The 19,493-nt window shown below is 39.6% G+C and overlaps 1 protein-coding gene across 1 annotated transcript in view; it reads right to left on the minus strand.

The window, feature by feature from the left end:
* Positions 1-2,454: 2,454 nt before the first annotated feature.
* The window catches only part of STK32B (serine/threonine kinase 32B), a 179,117-nt gene continuing 162,078 nt past the window's right edge, over positions 2,455-19,493 (minus strand). Inside the window, exon 12 of the mRNA XM_055700971.1 lies at positions 2,455-3,668. Within this exon, the coding sequence (XP_055556946.1) occupies positions 3,530-3,668 (139 nt within the window). The 3' untranslated portion in view covers positions 2,455-3,529. The remainder of the gene's footprint in view (positions 3,669-19,493) is intronic.

Here is a 19,493-nt window from a genome sequence, read left to right on the forward strand (position 1 = left end):
CACAGTATTCATTGTAAGAGTCTATTTTTGTGTAATTTCTCAGTCCTTTAATACCACTTCTGCACGTAAGGATAAATAGTGTTTAAACTGCTCTTACCCCATTTGAAGTGATCAGAAACGTTCCCACTTTTTTTCATAAGGTTTAGACTGCATCTCTACAAATTGTCTGTGCCATCACAAACAAGATTCAGCTGACTGAATGTCAGTGCACAATGTGCATGTCCACATCTGAGCTGTGTACACTGACATTATACTCCATGGAGGCAGAGCTAGAGGGAGAACCATCTGCTAAAAGAGAAAATCAAGACAGAGGAAATGCACCACATCTTTTGGTTTTTTAACTTTCCCTTCTGTATTTTTGGGCCTGGATCTGGCTAACTCAGCTGCAGATGTGTACATTTTTCTTATGTCTAAAGCTGCGGGAGACATTTCCAGGCTGTGTGACTTGTTTTGTAGTACTTGTTTTATCCTCACAAAGCACATACTGTACAGAATAACCTCTTCTTCTGTGCCATTATCAGGGCCTCCCATGACAGGCTAGTTCCTTACAGCTATGTTGGTCAAAAGGAAAGATCATCTAAGAGTACAGGTTGCCCAAAGAGATGGTAGATGACCCCTGGAAACATTCAAGGCCAGGTTGCACGGGGCTCTGAGAAACCTGATCTAGTAGCAGATGTCCCTGCTCATTGCAGGGGGTTGGACTAGAAGACCTTTAAAGGTCTCTTCCAACCCAAACTGTTCTGATTCTGTTGGGTCTCCACAGTACAGCTGAGGGTGTTCTCTGACCTGTGTAATAAGTAGACAAAGAGAATTACATGCAGCATAAGGTTCAGCTTGCAGTCATTGGAAGTGTCATGGATTCTGGATAAAGCTGATTGGTGCCGTAATTTCTGGGGTTTTTTGCAAGCAGCAGAGTTGTTTGAGAAATGGCAGTGTGGCAATAAGCGTGAAATTAAAGTGTCTGAGTAAGCTTGCATTCATGCATAATACTCTGTGCAAATATATTTAAGTAGATGCCACCTATGAATAACCAGGCTTCTGCCAAAAACAGCTTAGTAAAGCATTGGCAAAAACACCCAGCAGCCAGCCAGGTCAGACTGCAAACGTTTGTTAGAATCCTGCTGATATTTAAATTCTATCTGCATGAAACTCCCCCAATTTTTAATACAGTTGCTGATGATCACACTCTAAAGGTTGTAGATCTTCTATTCTATAAACTTTTCATTCTATAAATCCAGGCTTCTCAGTGGCTGTGTGTGCATTAGCAGGCAGTGCAGCCCAGCAGGAGGGGCTCTGCAAAGCAGAGTGGCCGGTGATGCAAACCTGACATCCACATGTAGCACATTTGGGGAAGTTCAATTTCAGATGTGCTCTCACCTGTTCCAGTGCCCTACAGGCCCAAGGCTGGGCAGATGGGATTAAATGCTCTCTGGAGCACATCTTCTGGTTTTATATCACCCAAAAAGAATCTGATTTGGGTGCTAAAATATGAACCAAAATGCAGTAAGGCTGTAAGGTTGAGACATTAACTTCAAAAATGCCTTTCCAGCCTGAATTAAGGTGCTACTATAATTGCATCCCATGCAGCTGATCATCTCATCTTGCTCAAAACAACTGTAATCATAGAGAAAAATCAAATGTGCAATTGCTTTTTTTTCCCAAATAATTTTTCAACTGGAAAATTTTACATTGAAAATCTTTATAAATTACTGGCCCTTCTTCCAAAAACTCCATGTGTCTAATCTGTATTACCTGATACATCGTGGATCCAAGGATCATTTACTTATGAGTAGTACCATTAATTTCTGTAGGATTTGTCAAGTAAATAACACAATTTAATTTCTTTCCAGGATCAAGATCCAGATCAAGATCCAAGATCATAATGCATTTTGATTGGAACAGAACAATAGGTGTTTTCAGAAATTATGTGAAATATTATCCACTTTGGTCCTTCCCAAATGAAACCACCACTAAGCAAAGAAAAAACAAACAATGGGTCATTATAAGAAGTGATGAGCATGAAATAGTTTATTCTGGGTGATGAAATCTGTCCTGTCATGACCAGATATACTCTGGTCCTTCGCTTGATCCTATGATTATTTCAGTCTATGCCCAAATTAAGCAAGTAGACCAACACCATGCTCATGACAGATGTAAAATCTTTACCTTAGCACATCTGTAAACTGTTCTGTTGCTCATAGGAACACCATGTCATTTCATGGAGTGATAAAAATCTGTATTTTGTGAAAAAAATTGTGGCAAAAATTGCATATAACATGAAGCTAAAATTTTAAATTGGTTCAATTACAAAGAACTTTGTTTTGTAAAAGACAGAACAGAAACAGTGCCGTAAAAATACATTATTACAAAAAAAATATTTTTCACTTCCAAAAGCCTAACTTATCTGTTTTAAAAATTTGAACTGAAATTTGCTTATGGATGCTAACCCTTAAAATTTATACACAATAAGACAGAACAAATAAAATTTATGCACAATAAGACAGAACAAGCATGCATTTATTATCAAAATGTGGATGTACAAGTTGTAAAATACCATAAATGTTTGGAATTGTGGATGTTGTTTGGAAAAAAAAAAAAAGGTTTCATGTCAACAATACTTTGGATAAATTATGTTTCTATTCAAGATGGTTCTCATCCAGAATAGATCCATGAAAACAGACACACATGTAACTTCCTCACATTTTATAGCACCTAACTATGGATCTGAGCAAATTCTTAATGTTTCTAGCTCTCCTTACTAAGCTGCTTTTCAACTCTGGCTCAGTCAGCCTATTGTTACAAATGAAAAGGTCTGTCTTTGTCATGGTTATCATACACTACTAACATGCCTTATCCTGCATCCACTAAAGCCACTAGCAAAACCTGGACTTGGCCAGGGTCACATCTTTTACTACAAAGCAGAATGCATGAAGTTAAAGAACAATGTGAGTACATTCAAGCTCCAACTTTTCCAATGGTCTTCAGGTATATAAATTATATTATTCAGTATTTGGCCTATTTAACACTACATTCATGTATTTACATCATATACATCCGTTATAAACTCAATACCAGGTGCTCAGAAACAGCTTTGTCCAGCAGTTTCACAAAATTTCAAACTGGACCATTTTAATCAACAGAGACAGAGAGGGTAACATAAAGTCTTCAGGATAAAGCTGGCCCCAATATAACTTTGTCTCTTGCAAGTAGCCAGAAATGTGGCAATCTTTGAGAAACTGCCTAATGAATTGTTTCAAGTTTTCTTCCAGGATTTTGAAAAGGAAAGTCACACTTACTTATAAAACGGTATTTTGTTGCTGATGGTTATTTTTCCAGTGGCAGAGTCAAAAGAGCAGGATCATATGTGGAAAGTCTCAGCCAGTGGGCTCCATGGGCTTGTCATTGTCTAGGAATCCTGCTTTTGGAGGAGTCAGATGTCCCAGGATCCGAGGGGTGAAGATGAAGGCATGCGCAGAGAGGACCTTTCCTCGCCTTGCCAGGGTGGAGGTGTGTGCAGGGCTGTAGCTCACTAGCTGCTGCAGCCTCTTGTGCAGCCGTGTCCCAGTAAGTTGTTGTTACGCCCATCTTGGAGTTTCTCATGGCTCTGAAGGGATGTTCTGCTGTCCATGCTGGAAGTCTGTCCACTTTGATCCTGCTGTCTTCTTAATCTGCCAAAGTTTAAAAACATTGATATAGCTATCGTGCAGATAACTGTATCAGAATGACAACTGTTGCTGGTCCCAGAGATAGCCACATACACCTCTGTATAAAACAGATTCCTGCACCATTTGCTCCCTATTAACTCCTTGAGCTTTATAGTTGCTGTTTATTTTAAGTGTTGATGATTACTTCCTCCTAAATACGTGCAGTTGGGTCTTGGTCAAATCCTGCTCCCATTAAAGTCTATCATAAATAACCAGCAGAGGAGAGTGCTTTCTCTGGCACCTTTGCTCAGACTATAACTTGACAAAACCTCCAGGTAGCTCAAGGCTGATGACAGTTGTTGACTGGGCACACCATGGCAGTAAGCAGCTGCTCCCCTTTGCTGTCCTACAAAATTATCAGTAACTTCCATCAGTAAAGAGGAAGAAACCATGAGTGAAAGTAGATTCGGTATTCCTCATTTTATTACTTCATATGTTGTCAAAGCCTTCTAGGTGGTTTCAAGGAACAACAACAATAAAATCCTACGTTGTTTAAAGACTGCAAAGTTATCTTCCTTTACTATCATTTTCTAGAGAACAGCAACAGCCCCAGCAGCACCTTCAGTTCCCACCGATCATTTTATCATCAAGCTTCTTGGCATTTCTGTTCAGCAGTGGTATCAACTTCTGTGATTTTACTGTAATTCATGTGATATTCAGTGTTCTCTTCCAAACACGGACACCATATAAATACTTTCAAGAAAGGTGTAAAGATTCATGGGGAAGCTATGAGGTAGAGAACATATTTTTTTTTAACATAAACGGCTGCTGTTTTGGAGGAAATTTTCCCTGATTGTTTTCTCAAAACAAGAAACAGCTGTTGATGTATTCCCAAAAAAGGCACCCAGAGTTGGGACTAGAGACACTACTGAAGAAGGTCTTTGCTACAGTGATTATAAGTGGTATATATGGTATACTCCAAAACCACTTTATAACACTGAATATGTAGAAAATGCTCAATAATGTAAAAGCACGCAAAACTGAAATGTAAAGGGTAAGTTTCAAAGGGTAAAATACTTCCAGGTGACATAAAGATTATAGGGACACCATACTGAAGACTCAGAAGAGAATGTGAAAGGACATGAGAATACTGTCATAGCTAAATGGAGGAATAAAGGAAGCTATTTAAAGTAAAAATAATGCAAATACTGTCCAAATAGGTTAGGTTTAAAAAAGTACAAACATAGATTAAATAAAAAGCTATAAGGCGACTAAAAAAAAAAAAGAAGAAACTGCTAAAAACATCTACCCTAATGGTGATTTTCTCAAGTGCACCAGAAATACAACTGTTACCAGTGAGTCTACAAGCCAATGGATGACTGAGATATTAGAGGATAGCACAAGAAATATGAGTCCCTAGATGTCTTCATCACCGTTCAGGACAAATGAGCTTAGAGGCATTCCTTTCTTTATGAGAAATTTGTCCATCATATCCAGTCAAACTATCAGTGAAACAGCTTTAGAACCAGTTGTTCAAATGAATGTTGACAAAGCGTTAAGACAGTGGATTTTCATCTAAGGGCTCTAAGAAAACTGAGATATATAATTCCTGCACATCTGAATGTAGTATGTAACTTCCTGTTGAAACTGTCTTTGGCACCAAGGAATGAAAGACAGCAAAAATGATGATATTTTTTTAATATATATTTTAATAAGGGCTTCAGAAAACATCCATGGGGACTACCAGGAGAGTAATTGAATGAGGCAAAGACTTGAAACACTTTAGCGTCTGAGCTACTGGACCTTACAAGACTAAGGTAATTGTAGCCATCAAGAAAAAAGGCTACAGTGCTTGGAAACTCATGGCAAACTGTGGGGTGCAAACTTCTAAATAGTGGAGTGAGACAAATTTTGGCTTTACGGAGATCTGAGGAATCACTGTGTTCTAAGACATGCAAGGTGCTTTCTCCCTGAATTTGTTTAATGTTTATGTGGTTCATAAAATGCTGGAAAAAAAGACATTTACTGTACTGCTAAAAGTAATGGGGAAATAAGAAGTCTCTCAATAACAGCATAAAGCAGGAAAACACCGTTATTATTTTTTTTAAACCACTCAAACTGGCACAAAGGCAGTGTGTAAGGAGGACAATGGAGAAAGGAGAGAAATAAAGCCCATGCTGAGTTCAAAAGATACCAGTGACTAGCCTCAAACTTCCCACTCTCTACAAAGGTGGTTTCTGTGGTTGATCTATTTCCATTATTTTCTTTTATCCTGTTCCTGCTTTCCAGGTCTATTATTGAACCATAATTAGATTTTGGGGGTTTGGAAGTGCTAAGGAAATATGTTGTTTTAGGAGTGCTTCATTGTGTTGCCTTTTCAGACATTTTCTGTTTCTGTATCTAGAATTATAAACTATCGAAGTAATCAATAGGTTATTAACCTGATGATGTAGTAAAAAATTAATTGTTAACTATTTAATAATTTATCAATCACTTTATTCAGTGATTAAAATTACATAAAGACTTCACTATAAGGCGTTATTATGGGCATGCTAACACCTATTTAACAGTATGCCCTGGGAGCTGGGGAATTGGACTAAGAATCAAGAGATGCTGCTCCTGTTTCTACCTCTGTCACCCTCTGGGCAAACTAAAGCCTTTTTCTATCCCTCAACTTCTCTCTTGACAAGTAGAGAGAATGTAAGGGGGTGAAGCTGAGTGGGATTTGTATTTGTCCAGAAATCTCACATGATTTGGAGCTCTGATCATAAATCTGAGCTGGATAAGTTGTGGATAAGAAATAGAAACAAAAAGAACATTGAATCCATGACTGGACTGATGAAACCTTGGGTTCTTGTCAGACCCATACCCACAGGAGATTTTTCCGGATAAACTGGTGTCAAAGCAATGTTATAGGCTTGTACTTGCAGCTCTTGACTAGGCAAAGGATACAGTGAGCAGGAACATGCTGAGCAACATGGGATTTCCCTTGTACTTGCACATCAGATGTTGAGGCAGCTGCTGCCGAGAATGATGGAAGCTGAGAGCTTTGTGCCTTTAAGTACTGCTCTGTCTTTCACAGGCCTGAATGAAATGGGGAATTACAGTCTGGTGTCTGTGATGATTAAGAAAAGGTGGCATATATAATCAAGCAAAATGTAATTATACTGCATATGTAATTATGCATATACGCATTATTGAATATATAAAAATGAAAGAGTAAAGAGAACAGACTGGCTAAAAGCTAGCATGGAAAATATAATACTGAAGCAAAAAAGACTGCTACAGCTATGGTAGGCCAGACTGAAGATCACAAACATCTAATGAAACCCAGTAGTAAACTTGGGGACTACCAGGGAAGAACTTGCAGCTCAGCTTTGTTCACTAGATGAAGAAGAATACTGAAAGCTTGTCTTCAGGCTGCTTAGGAGAAGTGGAATGAAGAAGGATGAAAAGTTGCAGATTCAACATAACTGTCAAAATTACAGATTTGCTAAGAGACTAAGGCCTCCTCCCAAACTACTGAAATTTCAGCAAAAGTAAAATAAAGCAATTGGTCTGTATTTCAATCTAGCTCCAAACTGCAGTTAGGCTCAGGTCAGGACCTAAACAAATCTCACCACAGCAGCTGTGTGTGCACAAGCAGTCTCTTCAGCTAAAATGTTGGACAGTTGCGGAAGGGAAATTTGTCTCTTGTTCCTGCACTTTTGATTCCTTGGTACCAGAGCGGGAGCACTTTTCCATCAGATGTTCTCAGCTTTTTAAAAACACGGGCACCTCAACACAGTTCCCGTAATCATGGCAAAATAGATGCAGTCTGGGCCATTTTTATGCAGTTTAAATGTGGCATTAGTGCAATAAATTACTCGAAGAAAACTGTTTTCCAGTGATTGACTTATCTTGCCTTTAAGCTGATGCAGCTACCTGGTAAAGGCCCAGGGAGAATGAATCACTTGATGAGGACTTAGTTGTGGATCTGAACCAGGTTAGCTGTTCCTGTGCTGAATGCTATTGACTGAGAATAAATGGTAAAATGGCTAGCTGCAGATGAAAAAACTGAAAAAGAAGTTCTAGTAGATAGTTACATGGGGAAAAAAAACAACAGAAAACAAAAATATCCTGCAGGGAAAAAGAGGATAAAAATTAGTATGAACGTTGTCTATTACATTTATTCCATAACAATTCTGTACAAATACATAAGTAGTCTCTGAGGCAGTTAAGCTGGGAATCAGGTGGTTCTGCTGCACCAACAAAGAGATAAGCTGAGTTTTCCTTCCCTTCACCACTGCCCCATGCAATACCGATAGTGTGTGACACAGCACTGAACCTCTCCAGCAGTGAGGAAGAAAGAGGCTGTACCAATCAATCACTACAAGAATGGGTCGGGAAAAGTAACTGAGCCTTCAGTCCAGTCTTGGGCTTCAACAGTTTTTCTGGTAAAAACAAAGTCTCTGTGTGAGCTATGTAAAGGTTTTTAAGATTCTTATTATCTTGATATGCAGATATTATAGTAGAATTCCTGCGGTACTGATTTCCAATGCTTGATCTTGAATCAGGTATTGGTCAGTGGAAGGGCATTCAAGGGACAGGGAATAAATGCTAGTCAAAAAAACCCTACAGCAATACAGAGCAGTAGCATCAGGCTTACAAAATCTATCTGCTATGTTTGAGAACTGTATGGAAGCTGTCACACTGTCTGTCACTCTTGCCTGTTTGCTCTGGGCAGACAATACCTTGGTGCACATAACACCTTTGTGCAGCTGATGTACTCATCAATGGGTCTTGCCAGGCTGTCAGTGTGAAACTGAAGCCACAGAAATGCAAGCTGTTTCAAACAGTGAGGACAGAATTTCTACTGACAAAAGAGAATTGAAGCCAGCAGAACTACCACTCCTCGGAGACTCCACATGTACCAGGTCCTACAGGAATTTTTTTTAAATTTTTTTCTTTGTTTTTTTTGCAAATTTGCAAATGACTTTGCCCGTGCTTCAAACCCAGCCTCCTGGGTGTGGAAGAAAGAGACTGGTATGAGTGGGCAGTGGATTTGCTTTACCACTTCTAGATTTAGCATTTTAACTTGACCTACTGATATTTCAAACACTTTGCTGGAGAAAACAGCTTTTGCTTTTGGTTTGGGGAAAAGGTGGGCAAACTGTTTAGAAACAGCAGTTTTATTGTATGAGAAAAAGTTATATTACTGGAAACTTTTACATTCCTTGAAAGAAGCCCTGAGGGGTAGATAAATCTGTGGAGCATTTATCCCAGTTGTTCTTCACAGGGGAGGGGGTCTGAGGTCAGAACAGATGAGGCACATCTATGCTAGCTTTTCAGATTCATGAATCCTGGGAGACAGCTTGCTAAATAGTTAAAAACCCACCTCAGTTCTATGATGTAGCAGCTAGAGAGAAGTAATGCTGATGACCAGATGGCCTTGCTAGAAGGCTAATTCCGAACATGTCTGAATCATGAGAAAAAAATAACTGATCTGTCAGTGGGAATGATTGTGCTCAGAAAGGAACTATTTCAGCTACATGTCTCTGTGCATGTCACTGCGTTTTGTCTACTGGAGCACAGATACAGAAACTACAAAGAGGACTTCAGAAAAAAACAGTAAAGACCTTTATGTCTAAATCCTGGCTTTTTAGAATATCAGCTGATAAATACAGACTATTCCGAATATAGTATTCTTTCAAAATGCAACACGAAATAATTTTCATTCTCAATAGAAAATATCTAGCAATTACATTTTGTAAAGGAATTAGAAGAAGCCAGAAAGTGACAGACATAGGCATTGTTTTGTTATATCCTGGTCATAGAAAATAGAAATTTGGAAGATATGCCATATAACTAAAATTGCTAGATATTCTGGAGTTGCAAATATTCCAGCCAAACTGAAAATAATTTTTACAGACTGGTGTAATGCTGCAGAGTTGGACTCCATAATGTAAAGAGGACCCCTACTGTAGCAATATCTCACAGGGATACTTGCATAGCTGGGAATACCCAGCATGTCTACCCAAGATAGAAGCTAGTTGTAGATAGCCAAGACTGAAGTGAGATATCTTGGCACTAAGGGGAGGCAAGGTCTGTTCCGTGCCCACTGCTATTGCCTACTACTCTTTTTTTGTTGTTGGTTTTGTTTTTTTTGTTGTTGTTGTTCAGCGTTGTAATGATACATCAAAATTTGTACACAAACACAAGCAAAAAATGCCTGGGTGAATGAATCAGACAGAAGTGGTTAACATGACTGCTTTAAATCTTCCCACCGCATCACTGCCTGTCCCTGAACGCAACTAATCTGTCTTGATGATAACAAAGCACTGTTGTACCAAGTGGTCTAGAATTTGCTTTCTAAAAGAAAGGAGATGGTTAGTGGCTGGTTGTATCCCTCATCAGAACTGGATTCCCTTCTCAGTTACACACAAAACAAAAATGAAACTCTCAGCCCTAGCATTTGGTAAATTTGTGGCACTCTAGAGCTCCTCAAACTATATCCCCACCCATCTCCTTTATTTCCAGACAAAAGGTGTAAAAAGAAAGGGACGTCGGGATGTTAATGAGACGTTGGAGTTTAACTGTGGCAATATTTCATCCTTGTGGAAAAAATATATAGTACATCCCTATGTTCCTCACATTTTGGAGCAGTTCCATGCAGAGAAACTTGTTCTGAGAAAAAAACAGAAGGATTTGGACTGTGAAGGCTCAAAAGGACTCACACTGTCACCTCAAAGCCCAGTGTTGCCCCTGGCATTGGTAATCTGAAGTGTGACAGAAAGTATAAACAGAAAGCTGCATATCTTGAACTTTACATATCAAGTATAACCACCACAAGAAGGCATATGTTTTGGTTTACCTCTCTGACCTAAATAATGAGTGTTCATTGGTAAGTAGGTGGTATAACAATGTTGGTCATACCAGCTCATCTTCTGGGTCAGCTCACCCAGCAGCCCCAAAAAGACTGTTTCCTTGGTCTGACACTAAGTAAAAGTGTTCATGGCATCCAGAATCTTTTGTGCTTTAGACAGAAAAAGTCACTGCCCCAAGCTCATGCAAAGCCTTATCTTTCGTAAAATCCCTTATTTAAGTTTTACAGGACCTCATGCACATAAGTAGAAGTGCACATCCTACAAAATCAGGGCATTTTTGAGGCAGTAATATGTAGGTCCTGCAGTGTGCACACATCTTTTAAAAAATAATGGGTTATATGCATGTGCATTTAATACTCCAATTCAAAAACTTTCCACACTATTTTTCTGCAATCATTTTAACATCAATTGCAGGCAATGATTGTAGAAATGTTAACTGAGCATGATTTCTGGGACAATAAGCAGCTTGGCTTGTCATCTGTCTGCCACTGTGGAGAATAAGAATGGAGTTTGCTACGTGGACACTTAATTTTCTGCCTGCATTTTTAAAGATTTCTCTTATAAATTGGTTCTTGCTGTGTTCTGTTTTTGTAAAAGTTGCAGAAGCTGGCAGCATTTTACAATTGTATGTGTTACTTTTTCTCTTATATCTCCATTATTCTGCTTACTAGTTTTCATATGCCAGGTTTTCATTCAACTACATTTTTTAAAAAAATAAAGAAGAAAAAAGTGAGCAAAGCATCCTGGTCAGGCTTTTTTTAACTGAATACACATATTTTGGAAGAGTATTTTTACTTTTCAAAACAAAATACCCACCAAATATATCAGAAATCAGTGAAAATTCCTGTATTTGATTTCTTTTTAAAAAAGTTAACAAAAATAAGATCAGAGGTTCAGGATATTTGTATATTTTACACTTCCATCCATAAAGAAGAAAATACTAACCTTTGCTCAGTGTAAATTTTGAGGAAACATGCTAACAAAAAAAGAATTAATACAATACTCCTGGATTGCCCACATTCTGTTGGTGTGAGCTGCAGATCCCATCTTGCCATTTGATGCTTGTGTTTGCTTCCCAAGGAAACTAGGTTGCAGGGGGAGGAACTGGCATGTGGTTAGCACATGTGAACGGAGGTAAATTTCTGGCCAAATTCTGCAAAATTCCCCAATTTGAAAAGAAGCGCTCTGATTTCATAGCAACATATATCACAATTAATTGATATAATAATCTTGCATAAGATTAAGTTACCTGGTAACCCAAACACCTGCCAAAGTATTCATCCACTTCCCATTCCCCAGCTGTACCCAGGAGGTCTGTCAGACAGCAAACAGAGAGCTACATGGGAATGTCATTTCTGTATTTTAGGCATCAGCTACATTCGCACCACAAGGTGAAATGGCACAGGGATCGATGACTGGAAACTAAGTGACAGACTGGCTTGCATCCTTATGGCTAAGCTCTCTGACTTTCAAACCAGAGTTGTATTCCAGCTGCCTACTAGGCAGCCTTTGGTCTATGCTAACCTCTGAAACATGAAGGGAATGACTTCAGAAAGTGATTTTAGCCTGGGAAAAATTATGGCAGGGATCATACTAACAACTAAGCAGTATGAAGACTGTCTATATTCCACTTCTAAAAAATAAGCAGAAAACAACAATGAAGGTGGAAAATGCAGGAGAAGTAAAAAAGCAGAAATGGAAGGAGAGTTAAACACCTGAAAAATGGGGAAGGATTCAAAAGAATCCCAACTGTGGAGGACTATTTAATTAAACTAACTAATTATATAGCTAATTAAAACTATCTTAAAGGACAGTTGTATATAGTTAATGCTCTTTTTTTATTGAAAAAAACTTCTTTACACCTAACAGAGGAGCAGTAACCATGGCAGAGTTAGTTCTTTAGCTTGTGCACAGAGTGATCTCAGTAGTCCTTTCAGGAAAACAGAAAACACTGAAAAGTGTCCGAATTTGCTAAACAGTTTCAAGTAAACACAGAAAGAACAATCTTGCTCTGCACCAGAGGAAGCTTGGTTCAGATCTCAGCAGACTTAAGGACCAACTGGAGCAGAGACAACACTCATCACTCAGCAACATCAGCACTGTCACACAACTCCAAAGTGAAAATTAGAGTCTGTAAGCTGATTTCCCCTTGCTCTAGAATTTGTGTGGAGAATCAACATGTGCACAGAAGCTTTAAATGAAGCACAATGCTACTGTGTGTTTGTGTAATAGCAGGTACGTATTTTGTGAGACCTGGGTCTAGGTAGCAACCTCACCAAATCACTAGCAAGAGTGGACGTCATGAGTCTTTTGCTCTTCCTTGATAATGTTCATATTTATAACTTGCTTGTTCTTGGCCTCCTGCCCCCATGGCTAGGTGCATATGGCTCAAATGCAGTTGCTCCGCAGTTTGTGTTTGGTGCCATACAAGATGCCCTTGATTACCTGACACTGAGAGAGCAGGCAGATGCCACAGCAGACCACAGACAACCTGTGCCTGTTGGACTGGCAACTAGGCGTTTAGTTTTGCAGAAATGAACCAAGCCCACAAATGTGGAATGAATTTTATGCCAGCTAACTGTAGACAACAGAAAGATTAATTCAGGCTCTCCCCACAGGACAAATAGAGGCACTGACATAGATTAATTAGTTCCAGTCTAAGTTATCTAGTATATGTGTTGCAGATCAACCTTGGGAGGTACAAGTCTCTCCTCAAGGACTACTAAAGGAGCTCAAACTAAATAAATTATTTTTCAATTATTTGTTTAAAGGGATATAGTCTCGTTGCATCTCCAGAAAAATAGATACCTTTCCTCTTTGAACCATGGATTCAAGGCCCTTCCTGTCTAGCGGCTGTATAAACTCACCACACAGCACGCTTAGCAGAGCCAATTTGCTTCTGGGTTAGAGCTAATTTACACCCACACTGTTCAGGTGTGCAGAAATTGAAGAGTACTATCAGCCTGGAACATAGCACACAGCAATAAACACTGCCAAGAGCAGGGTAATGAAGTCACTGAAGAGTACAGGGGTGCAATTACCTGTTCGTCCATGCGGATGTGCCTGTAGCATATCCAGGCTCTGGGTCTGCCAGCAATGGCTTTTCTGCATGACTTGGGCTATATCTTGAAAAATACTTTGTCATCTAATTCCCAATTGTTTCAGATACCTTTGAAAATCTTGTGTGCTCCCTTTGGGGTAGGAGCTGTCCTGTGTCTAACCAATATTTAACTCAGTCTGTTTTTGGCCCCAAACATGTACTCTTGGTACTGACTGCTTTGACAGAAACAGTTGTAATCTGAAGTCTGTTTTCCTAATACACTGTGAGGTATGTGTTTTGATAGCTCAGTAGATTACCATGTAATCATTCAAATAACTCTGTTTAACTCCATTTAAATTTAAATGAATGAGGTGCACACTAAAAGTTATGCTTTACTACAGCTGAAAGTAAAATGATGGAGGAAGTATCCCTGTGTAGCACAGATGTCTTCTTGTACCACTGACATTCATAACATTTACTCCCACCATTTCCAAAAATCCTTAGGGAAATGTGCTTACACCACAGCTAATAGATTCAGGTTGATAGTTCCTGCTGAGTAATTATGTTCAGTAAATGCCTGTGAATATAATTTTCTATCAACCAGCAATTTATAATCAAGCGTAATGGGTTCAGGTGCACATACAGCGTGAGTGACATATGAAATACTAGTATGTGGAAGTCTGGTGACAGATTATACTGGATGCTGTAGTCTGTTGGCCTGCAATGTCTTGAGGTCTCAGGTTTACCCTGGGAACTGATAAAGCAAAATAAGAGTGAAGACATGAGGTATATAAATGAAAACATCAGATCATGTGCAGCCATTTAAGAAAATAAGACTAAAACTTCTGATCAACACTAACATTAAAGTCATGTTCAGACTAGTAAAATAGGTGTTTCTTAGAAATGGGTTATTGTCCATCCAAGATAAGGATCATCATAAACAATATCTGTCCAGCCACATTTTAAAATGTGAACTAGTTTTTCTAGTTTAGGTAAGTCTGCAGATCCACATGTGCAAGGAACAGGAAAGCAGCTATGAAATTCCCAAATAATCATTTTATTAGACTTTGTGGGACCACAGAGAGAAAATTTTCTTTCTAGTTAGCCAGAATCCAGTTTAAAAACTACAGGGACTTGCCCAGGAATAAAGATATTTCTCAGCAGTGTAGGCCAAAACTTATTCTCAGGAAAGACATTCATTTCCTAGCCTGCCTTTGGTGTGTATACTGAAGGATGCAGTCTCACCCTTTTGTTCAGTTGACAGCAGAAGAGTTCACAGGAGTTGCTTTGAAGTACCCTCTTCCTTTATTCTTCTGGTGAAAGTTTCAAGATAAAGTGATTCTTTGGGTCAAATACAAATTAAATATACTGGGAGAAGGACACTTCGTCATCTGCATCTAAGGTTAGATATACTTTACTGGAAACATATTCTCAGCCACTGCCACCCTCACTGAGACCCTGGACCTCAGCAGGAAGATCTTAGAGACGAGTTAGAGTGAAGAGGCTTATAATAGACAGCAGATCACAGTAACAAGCATAATTTTGCTGACAAACAGAATTTAAAGACAAATGATATTGTGATGCCTGTGAAATGCCTGCTGCCTTTGTAGTGATGGTGATGCACAGGTCTGCAGCTTTGTGGCAGTAAACTGGTGGAACAGATACCGCAGCAAAGCAGGACAGGACGAAAGGGCTGTCAGCCATCACCAGGATGTGACCATTCAATCCCATCTCATTTCTTCTCTTTGCTTTTCACACCTCTCCCCTGGTGCTGAGAAGATGATTGTGGTTCAGAGGTGAGTGATGAAATATTACGTGTGACAACCTCCTTGCATGACAGCACCAATTTCCTTAATGTCGCATCCCTAATTGAAACTGCAGCTCCCATGGGAGCCATACAGTCAATAATTTAAGAACTGGGGTATGTGGAAAGCTGTATTGGGTTTGCGTGGCAAAGCTTTTGTAGTGGGAGTCTACAGGGGTGTCTGCTGTGAGGAGCTGCCAGAAGCTCCCCCCATGCCCGATGGAGCCAACGCCAGCCGGCTCCAGGATGGACCCGCCGCTGGGCAAGGCCGAGTCCATCAGTGATGGTGGTAGCACCAAGGGGACAAAGTATTTAAGGAGGGGAAAGAAACGGTACACAACAGCAACTGCAGCCAGAGAGGAGTGAGCAGGTGTGCGAGCAGCAGCCCCGCAGACACCCGGTGGGTGCAGGCAGGGCCGGAGGGGCTCCAGGCGCCGGAGCAGAGGTTCCCCCCCAGCCCGCGGTGAAGGCCGCGGCGCGGCCGGCTGTGCCCTCAGCCCATGGAGCCCACGGGGAGCAGGGAGAGACATCAGGAGTGAGGCTGAGCCCGGGAAGGACGGAGGGGTGAGGGGAAGGTGGTTTAAGATTTGGTTATATTTCTCATTATCCTACTCTGATTTTGATAGGTAATGAATTAAACTAATTTCCCCAAGTCGGGTCGGTTTTGCCCCTGTCGGTACTGGCTGAGTGACCCCCCTGCCCTTATCTCGACCCACGGGCCTTTCGTTACATTTCCTCCCCCCTGCCCAGCTGAGGAGGAGAGTGATGGAGTGGCTTTGGTGGGCACCAGGGTCAATCCACCACAAAAGCCAGTCTGGCTCTGCCTGATTATTTGGACTTAATAAACACTCTCAGATTGAAATGAGTGTCTGGGAAGAGGCTGGTTCAGCCCTACCCTTCCCCTCAGAGCAGCAGGCTTCCAGGAATCACAGCCTGTAAGTTTCCAGGGAGCAACCACAGCCTGCACTGACCTCTCTGCTGGCTCATCTCTCTCTGCCTATTCCTCACGCAAGATTTATCTGCCAAAGTCCAAAACTTAGATTCACAAAAAGTCTAGTTAACCATGCAGCTCTTTTATTCCCTGAAGGATGAACACCCCCAGAGGAGGTGTAGCTGGCAGTTCATTTGTGATCACACTGTTTAATTCACAGCCTTTAAATAATTGCCAAACCTCCCTGTACAATACATGGGGAGGGTGGTTACCTGAGTCAGGTATCCACAGAAGCCACTGTATTGAACAGTGAGCTGTCTAGGCTAGTCACTAAGGTGCACCTACAACAGGAGTATGTATTATGCCCCAGGTAGGACACAGGCAAACTATCTCCAGCTGAGTTTCACAGCCCTGAGTTCTTCCCAGAGGATGGGTACCTGACGTCCCCTGAAACACAGCAAGGGGCAATGTGAATCTTAACCTAACTTTCTTACTGCTGTAAGTCTGCTTTATTTCCCCTGTTTCCAAAAAGGACATATACATATACATATACATATACATATACATATACATATACATATACATATACATATACATATACATATACATATACATATATACACATTTTACTGTGCAACCCTTGTGCTATTATGAACATTCTATATGAAGATGGAGACCTTAAAAGCAATGAGAAAGTATACAGGCACACGCCGAGACATTCCATCTAACAGCGATTCCCATCTCTCATAGTGGCCCATTTCAGTCATTAGTGGACAGTGTCAAAGAACAAGGCAAATGGAGACAAATGTCTGCTGTGGCATATCCTCCTCACTACTGACATTTCCAGGCTCCCCAGATCAATGAGTATATCAGAGGTTTCACGTCTCATGGACCTAAATTGATTTTTTTTCATTAATTTCTCTAATACATTTTGGAATCTTTTGGTATCCTAAGCATTGACTTGGCAACGTGTTGCATTGCACTAAAAAGCATAGCTTTTTTTCTTTTAAACCTGCAGCCTGATAACTTTGTGACCTGGAGTTACCAGAAAGAATGAATAATCATTGTTTAGTCATCTTCTCAATAAGTTTCATAACATATTATTATTTAGCCAGTTTCTGTCTTTTCAGTTGCCTCTCTCTGAGTTTAAACTAGTTCAAGTCTAAAATTCTTCAGCGCGAGCCATGCCACACCTGTGGCCAATCCCATTTTTCTTTTCTTTTTTTTTGCAACCATTCTAAGTCCTCTGTAACTTTTTTGAGACAAGGAAGCAGAACAGCACATGGAACGGAGGATGCAAGTGTATGTAAATCTGTATACACACAATGACACCCTGAAGTTCATTTCTCTATAGCTTTCTTTGCAGTTTTGAGCATATTAACACCTTTTAGTTGTCCACTAAGCATTGCGCTATCCACAGTCTTTTCAAAATATCTCTCCTTTACAACTGAAGATAATTTAATCTGTTGCCATAAAGGTAAAGTTTAAATTATTTTCTTCCTAACTTATTTACATTTATCAGAACTGAATTTCAGCTGCCATCTTCTTATTATGCTGTAACTCAGAACCATGACCATCATTACTTACTGCAGCTCTTTGCAATCAGATTTAGTTTTGACTACTCTGGCATCATAAGTGGGCTTTGTCACCTAACCATTCACTTCCCTTTCCAACTCATTTATGAATATATTCAACAGATACACAAAGTATCAAAATGACTGGCAATAATAATGTATCATTACTGGTTTGTTTCTGCATAGCTTCAGCAGCTGGCCCCGAAATAGTTTTCTAAACCAGGATGAAAAGTTCAGTCTTCATAACTCAATTTATGGAGACTCACAACAAGTGAGAGTTTATGCTAGTAAAGACATGAAGAGAGATGAAGAGGACTCATGAAGGTAATCCCCTGCGGTCACTGAATGACCTGTTATGCAGCCTTCATTTATCATAGATATGATGTGTCCCATGTAATCTATTTTAAAAAAAAAATATCTTGTATGGTGCTTAGAATCATACAGTTTGGGTTCCTTTCCAAAGTCTGGGATGTGCAAAGGAAGATTTTTCTTTTCTCTCCGTCTGAACTGACTTTTGATCAGTTTCTCTGAGGTGTGTTTGTGTTCAGTTTTCTGTAAATTGCTGGCCTACAGTGCTGAGGTTCTTCATCTGTTATCCTGATCCTTCCAGGACCATGTTTTGGCACAGAGAATACTCTGATATATGTACCCTGACATGAACTTTCATTGTAAATTTGGATGTCCATTTGGTGAAGCATAGCCACTACAGTGATATTATTACTTGCTTGGGAAAACTATGCTTATTTTTCATGGAAGGCTTTGAAAATGAGGTTCCAGATACTCATTAGCCCCCTGTGAAACTGTGAAGAGAACACATTATTGAAAAAATGGCTTTTGTATGACCACTCTTTCTCAAAAAAAGTGATTTTGAATTTATGCCTACATAAAAATTACTGGCTTGGACCTGCTATGCCCAAATCTTTAGGCTGCTTGACTCACTAAGATAATAGTGACATTTGGACTGGTAATCTTAAACCAGTAATCATGAGCAGGAATCAAAGACACAAGTGTAAGGGCCTGTGTGACCAAGAAGCTGTTATTAGTGCCCCAAAACAAACCAGATTTAATCACATTCAGAAAGGCATTTTTCTAATTAGGTGAGATTGCAGGAGCAATCTCAAAAAGCAGACATATTCATTAGAAAAGGGACAAGAAGAAGATCAGCAAAGACCAGTATAACCACTTGAAATACTCAGAAAGATATAGATTTAAACTGAATTAAGGTCAGCAGAAGTGGCAAGAAAAGAGCATTCAGATATCATGGGGATTATGATAATATAAATATCTTCAGAGACACTAAGTGACATAAAATACTAAGAAAAGTACATTCAATAAGGTATACTGCAAATCATTATGGATATTCAGTTCCAATCCAACCAAAATGAAAGAGAATACTCAGGGACTCTGGATTTGAATCTGAAAAGACAATTGAAATGAAAGAAAAAGAACTACAAAGAGAGAGATAATAAATTTGATCTTGTAAAAAATGCAGAGAAAGTTAAGTAAACTTTTATCCTATGATAGGAACAAAATCAGACAGGATTTTAAGCTTCTTACTCTGCTTAAAACATGTTGTCTCAACTTTTGCTGTTTATTCTGGGAACAGAGAGATGTCTGTTCACCTAGAGCTGTTC

This window comes from Falco cherrug, chromosome 1, assembly GCF_023634085.1.
Source record: "Falco cherrug isolate bFalChe1 chromosome 1, bFalChe1.pri, whole genome shotgun sequence".
Lineage (NCBI taxonomy): Eukaryota > Metazoa > Chordata > Aves > Falconiformes > Falconidae > Falco > Falco cherrug.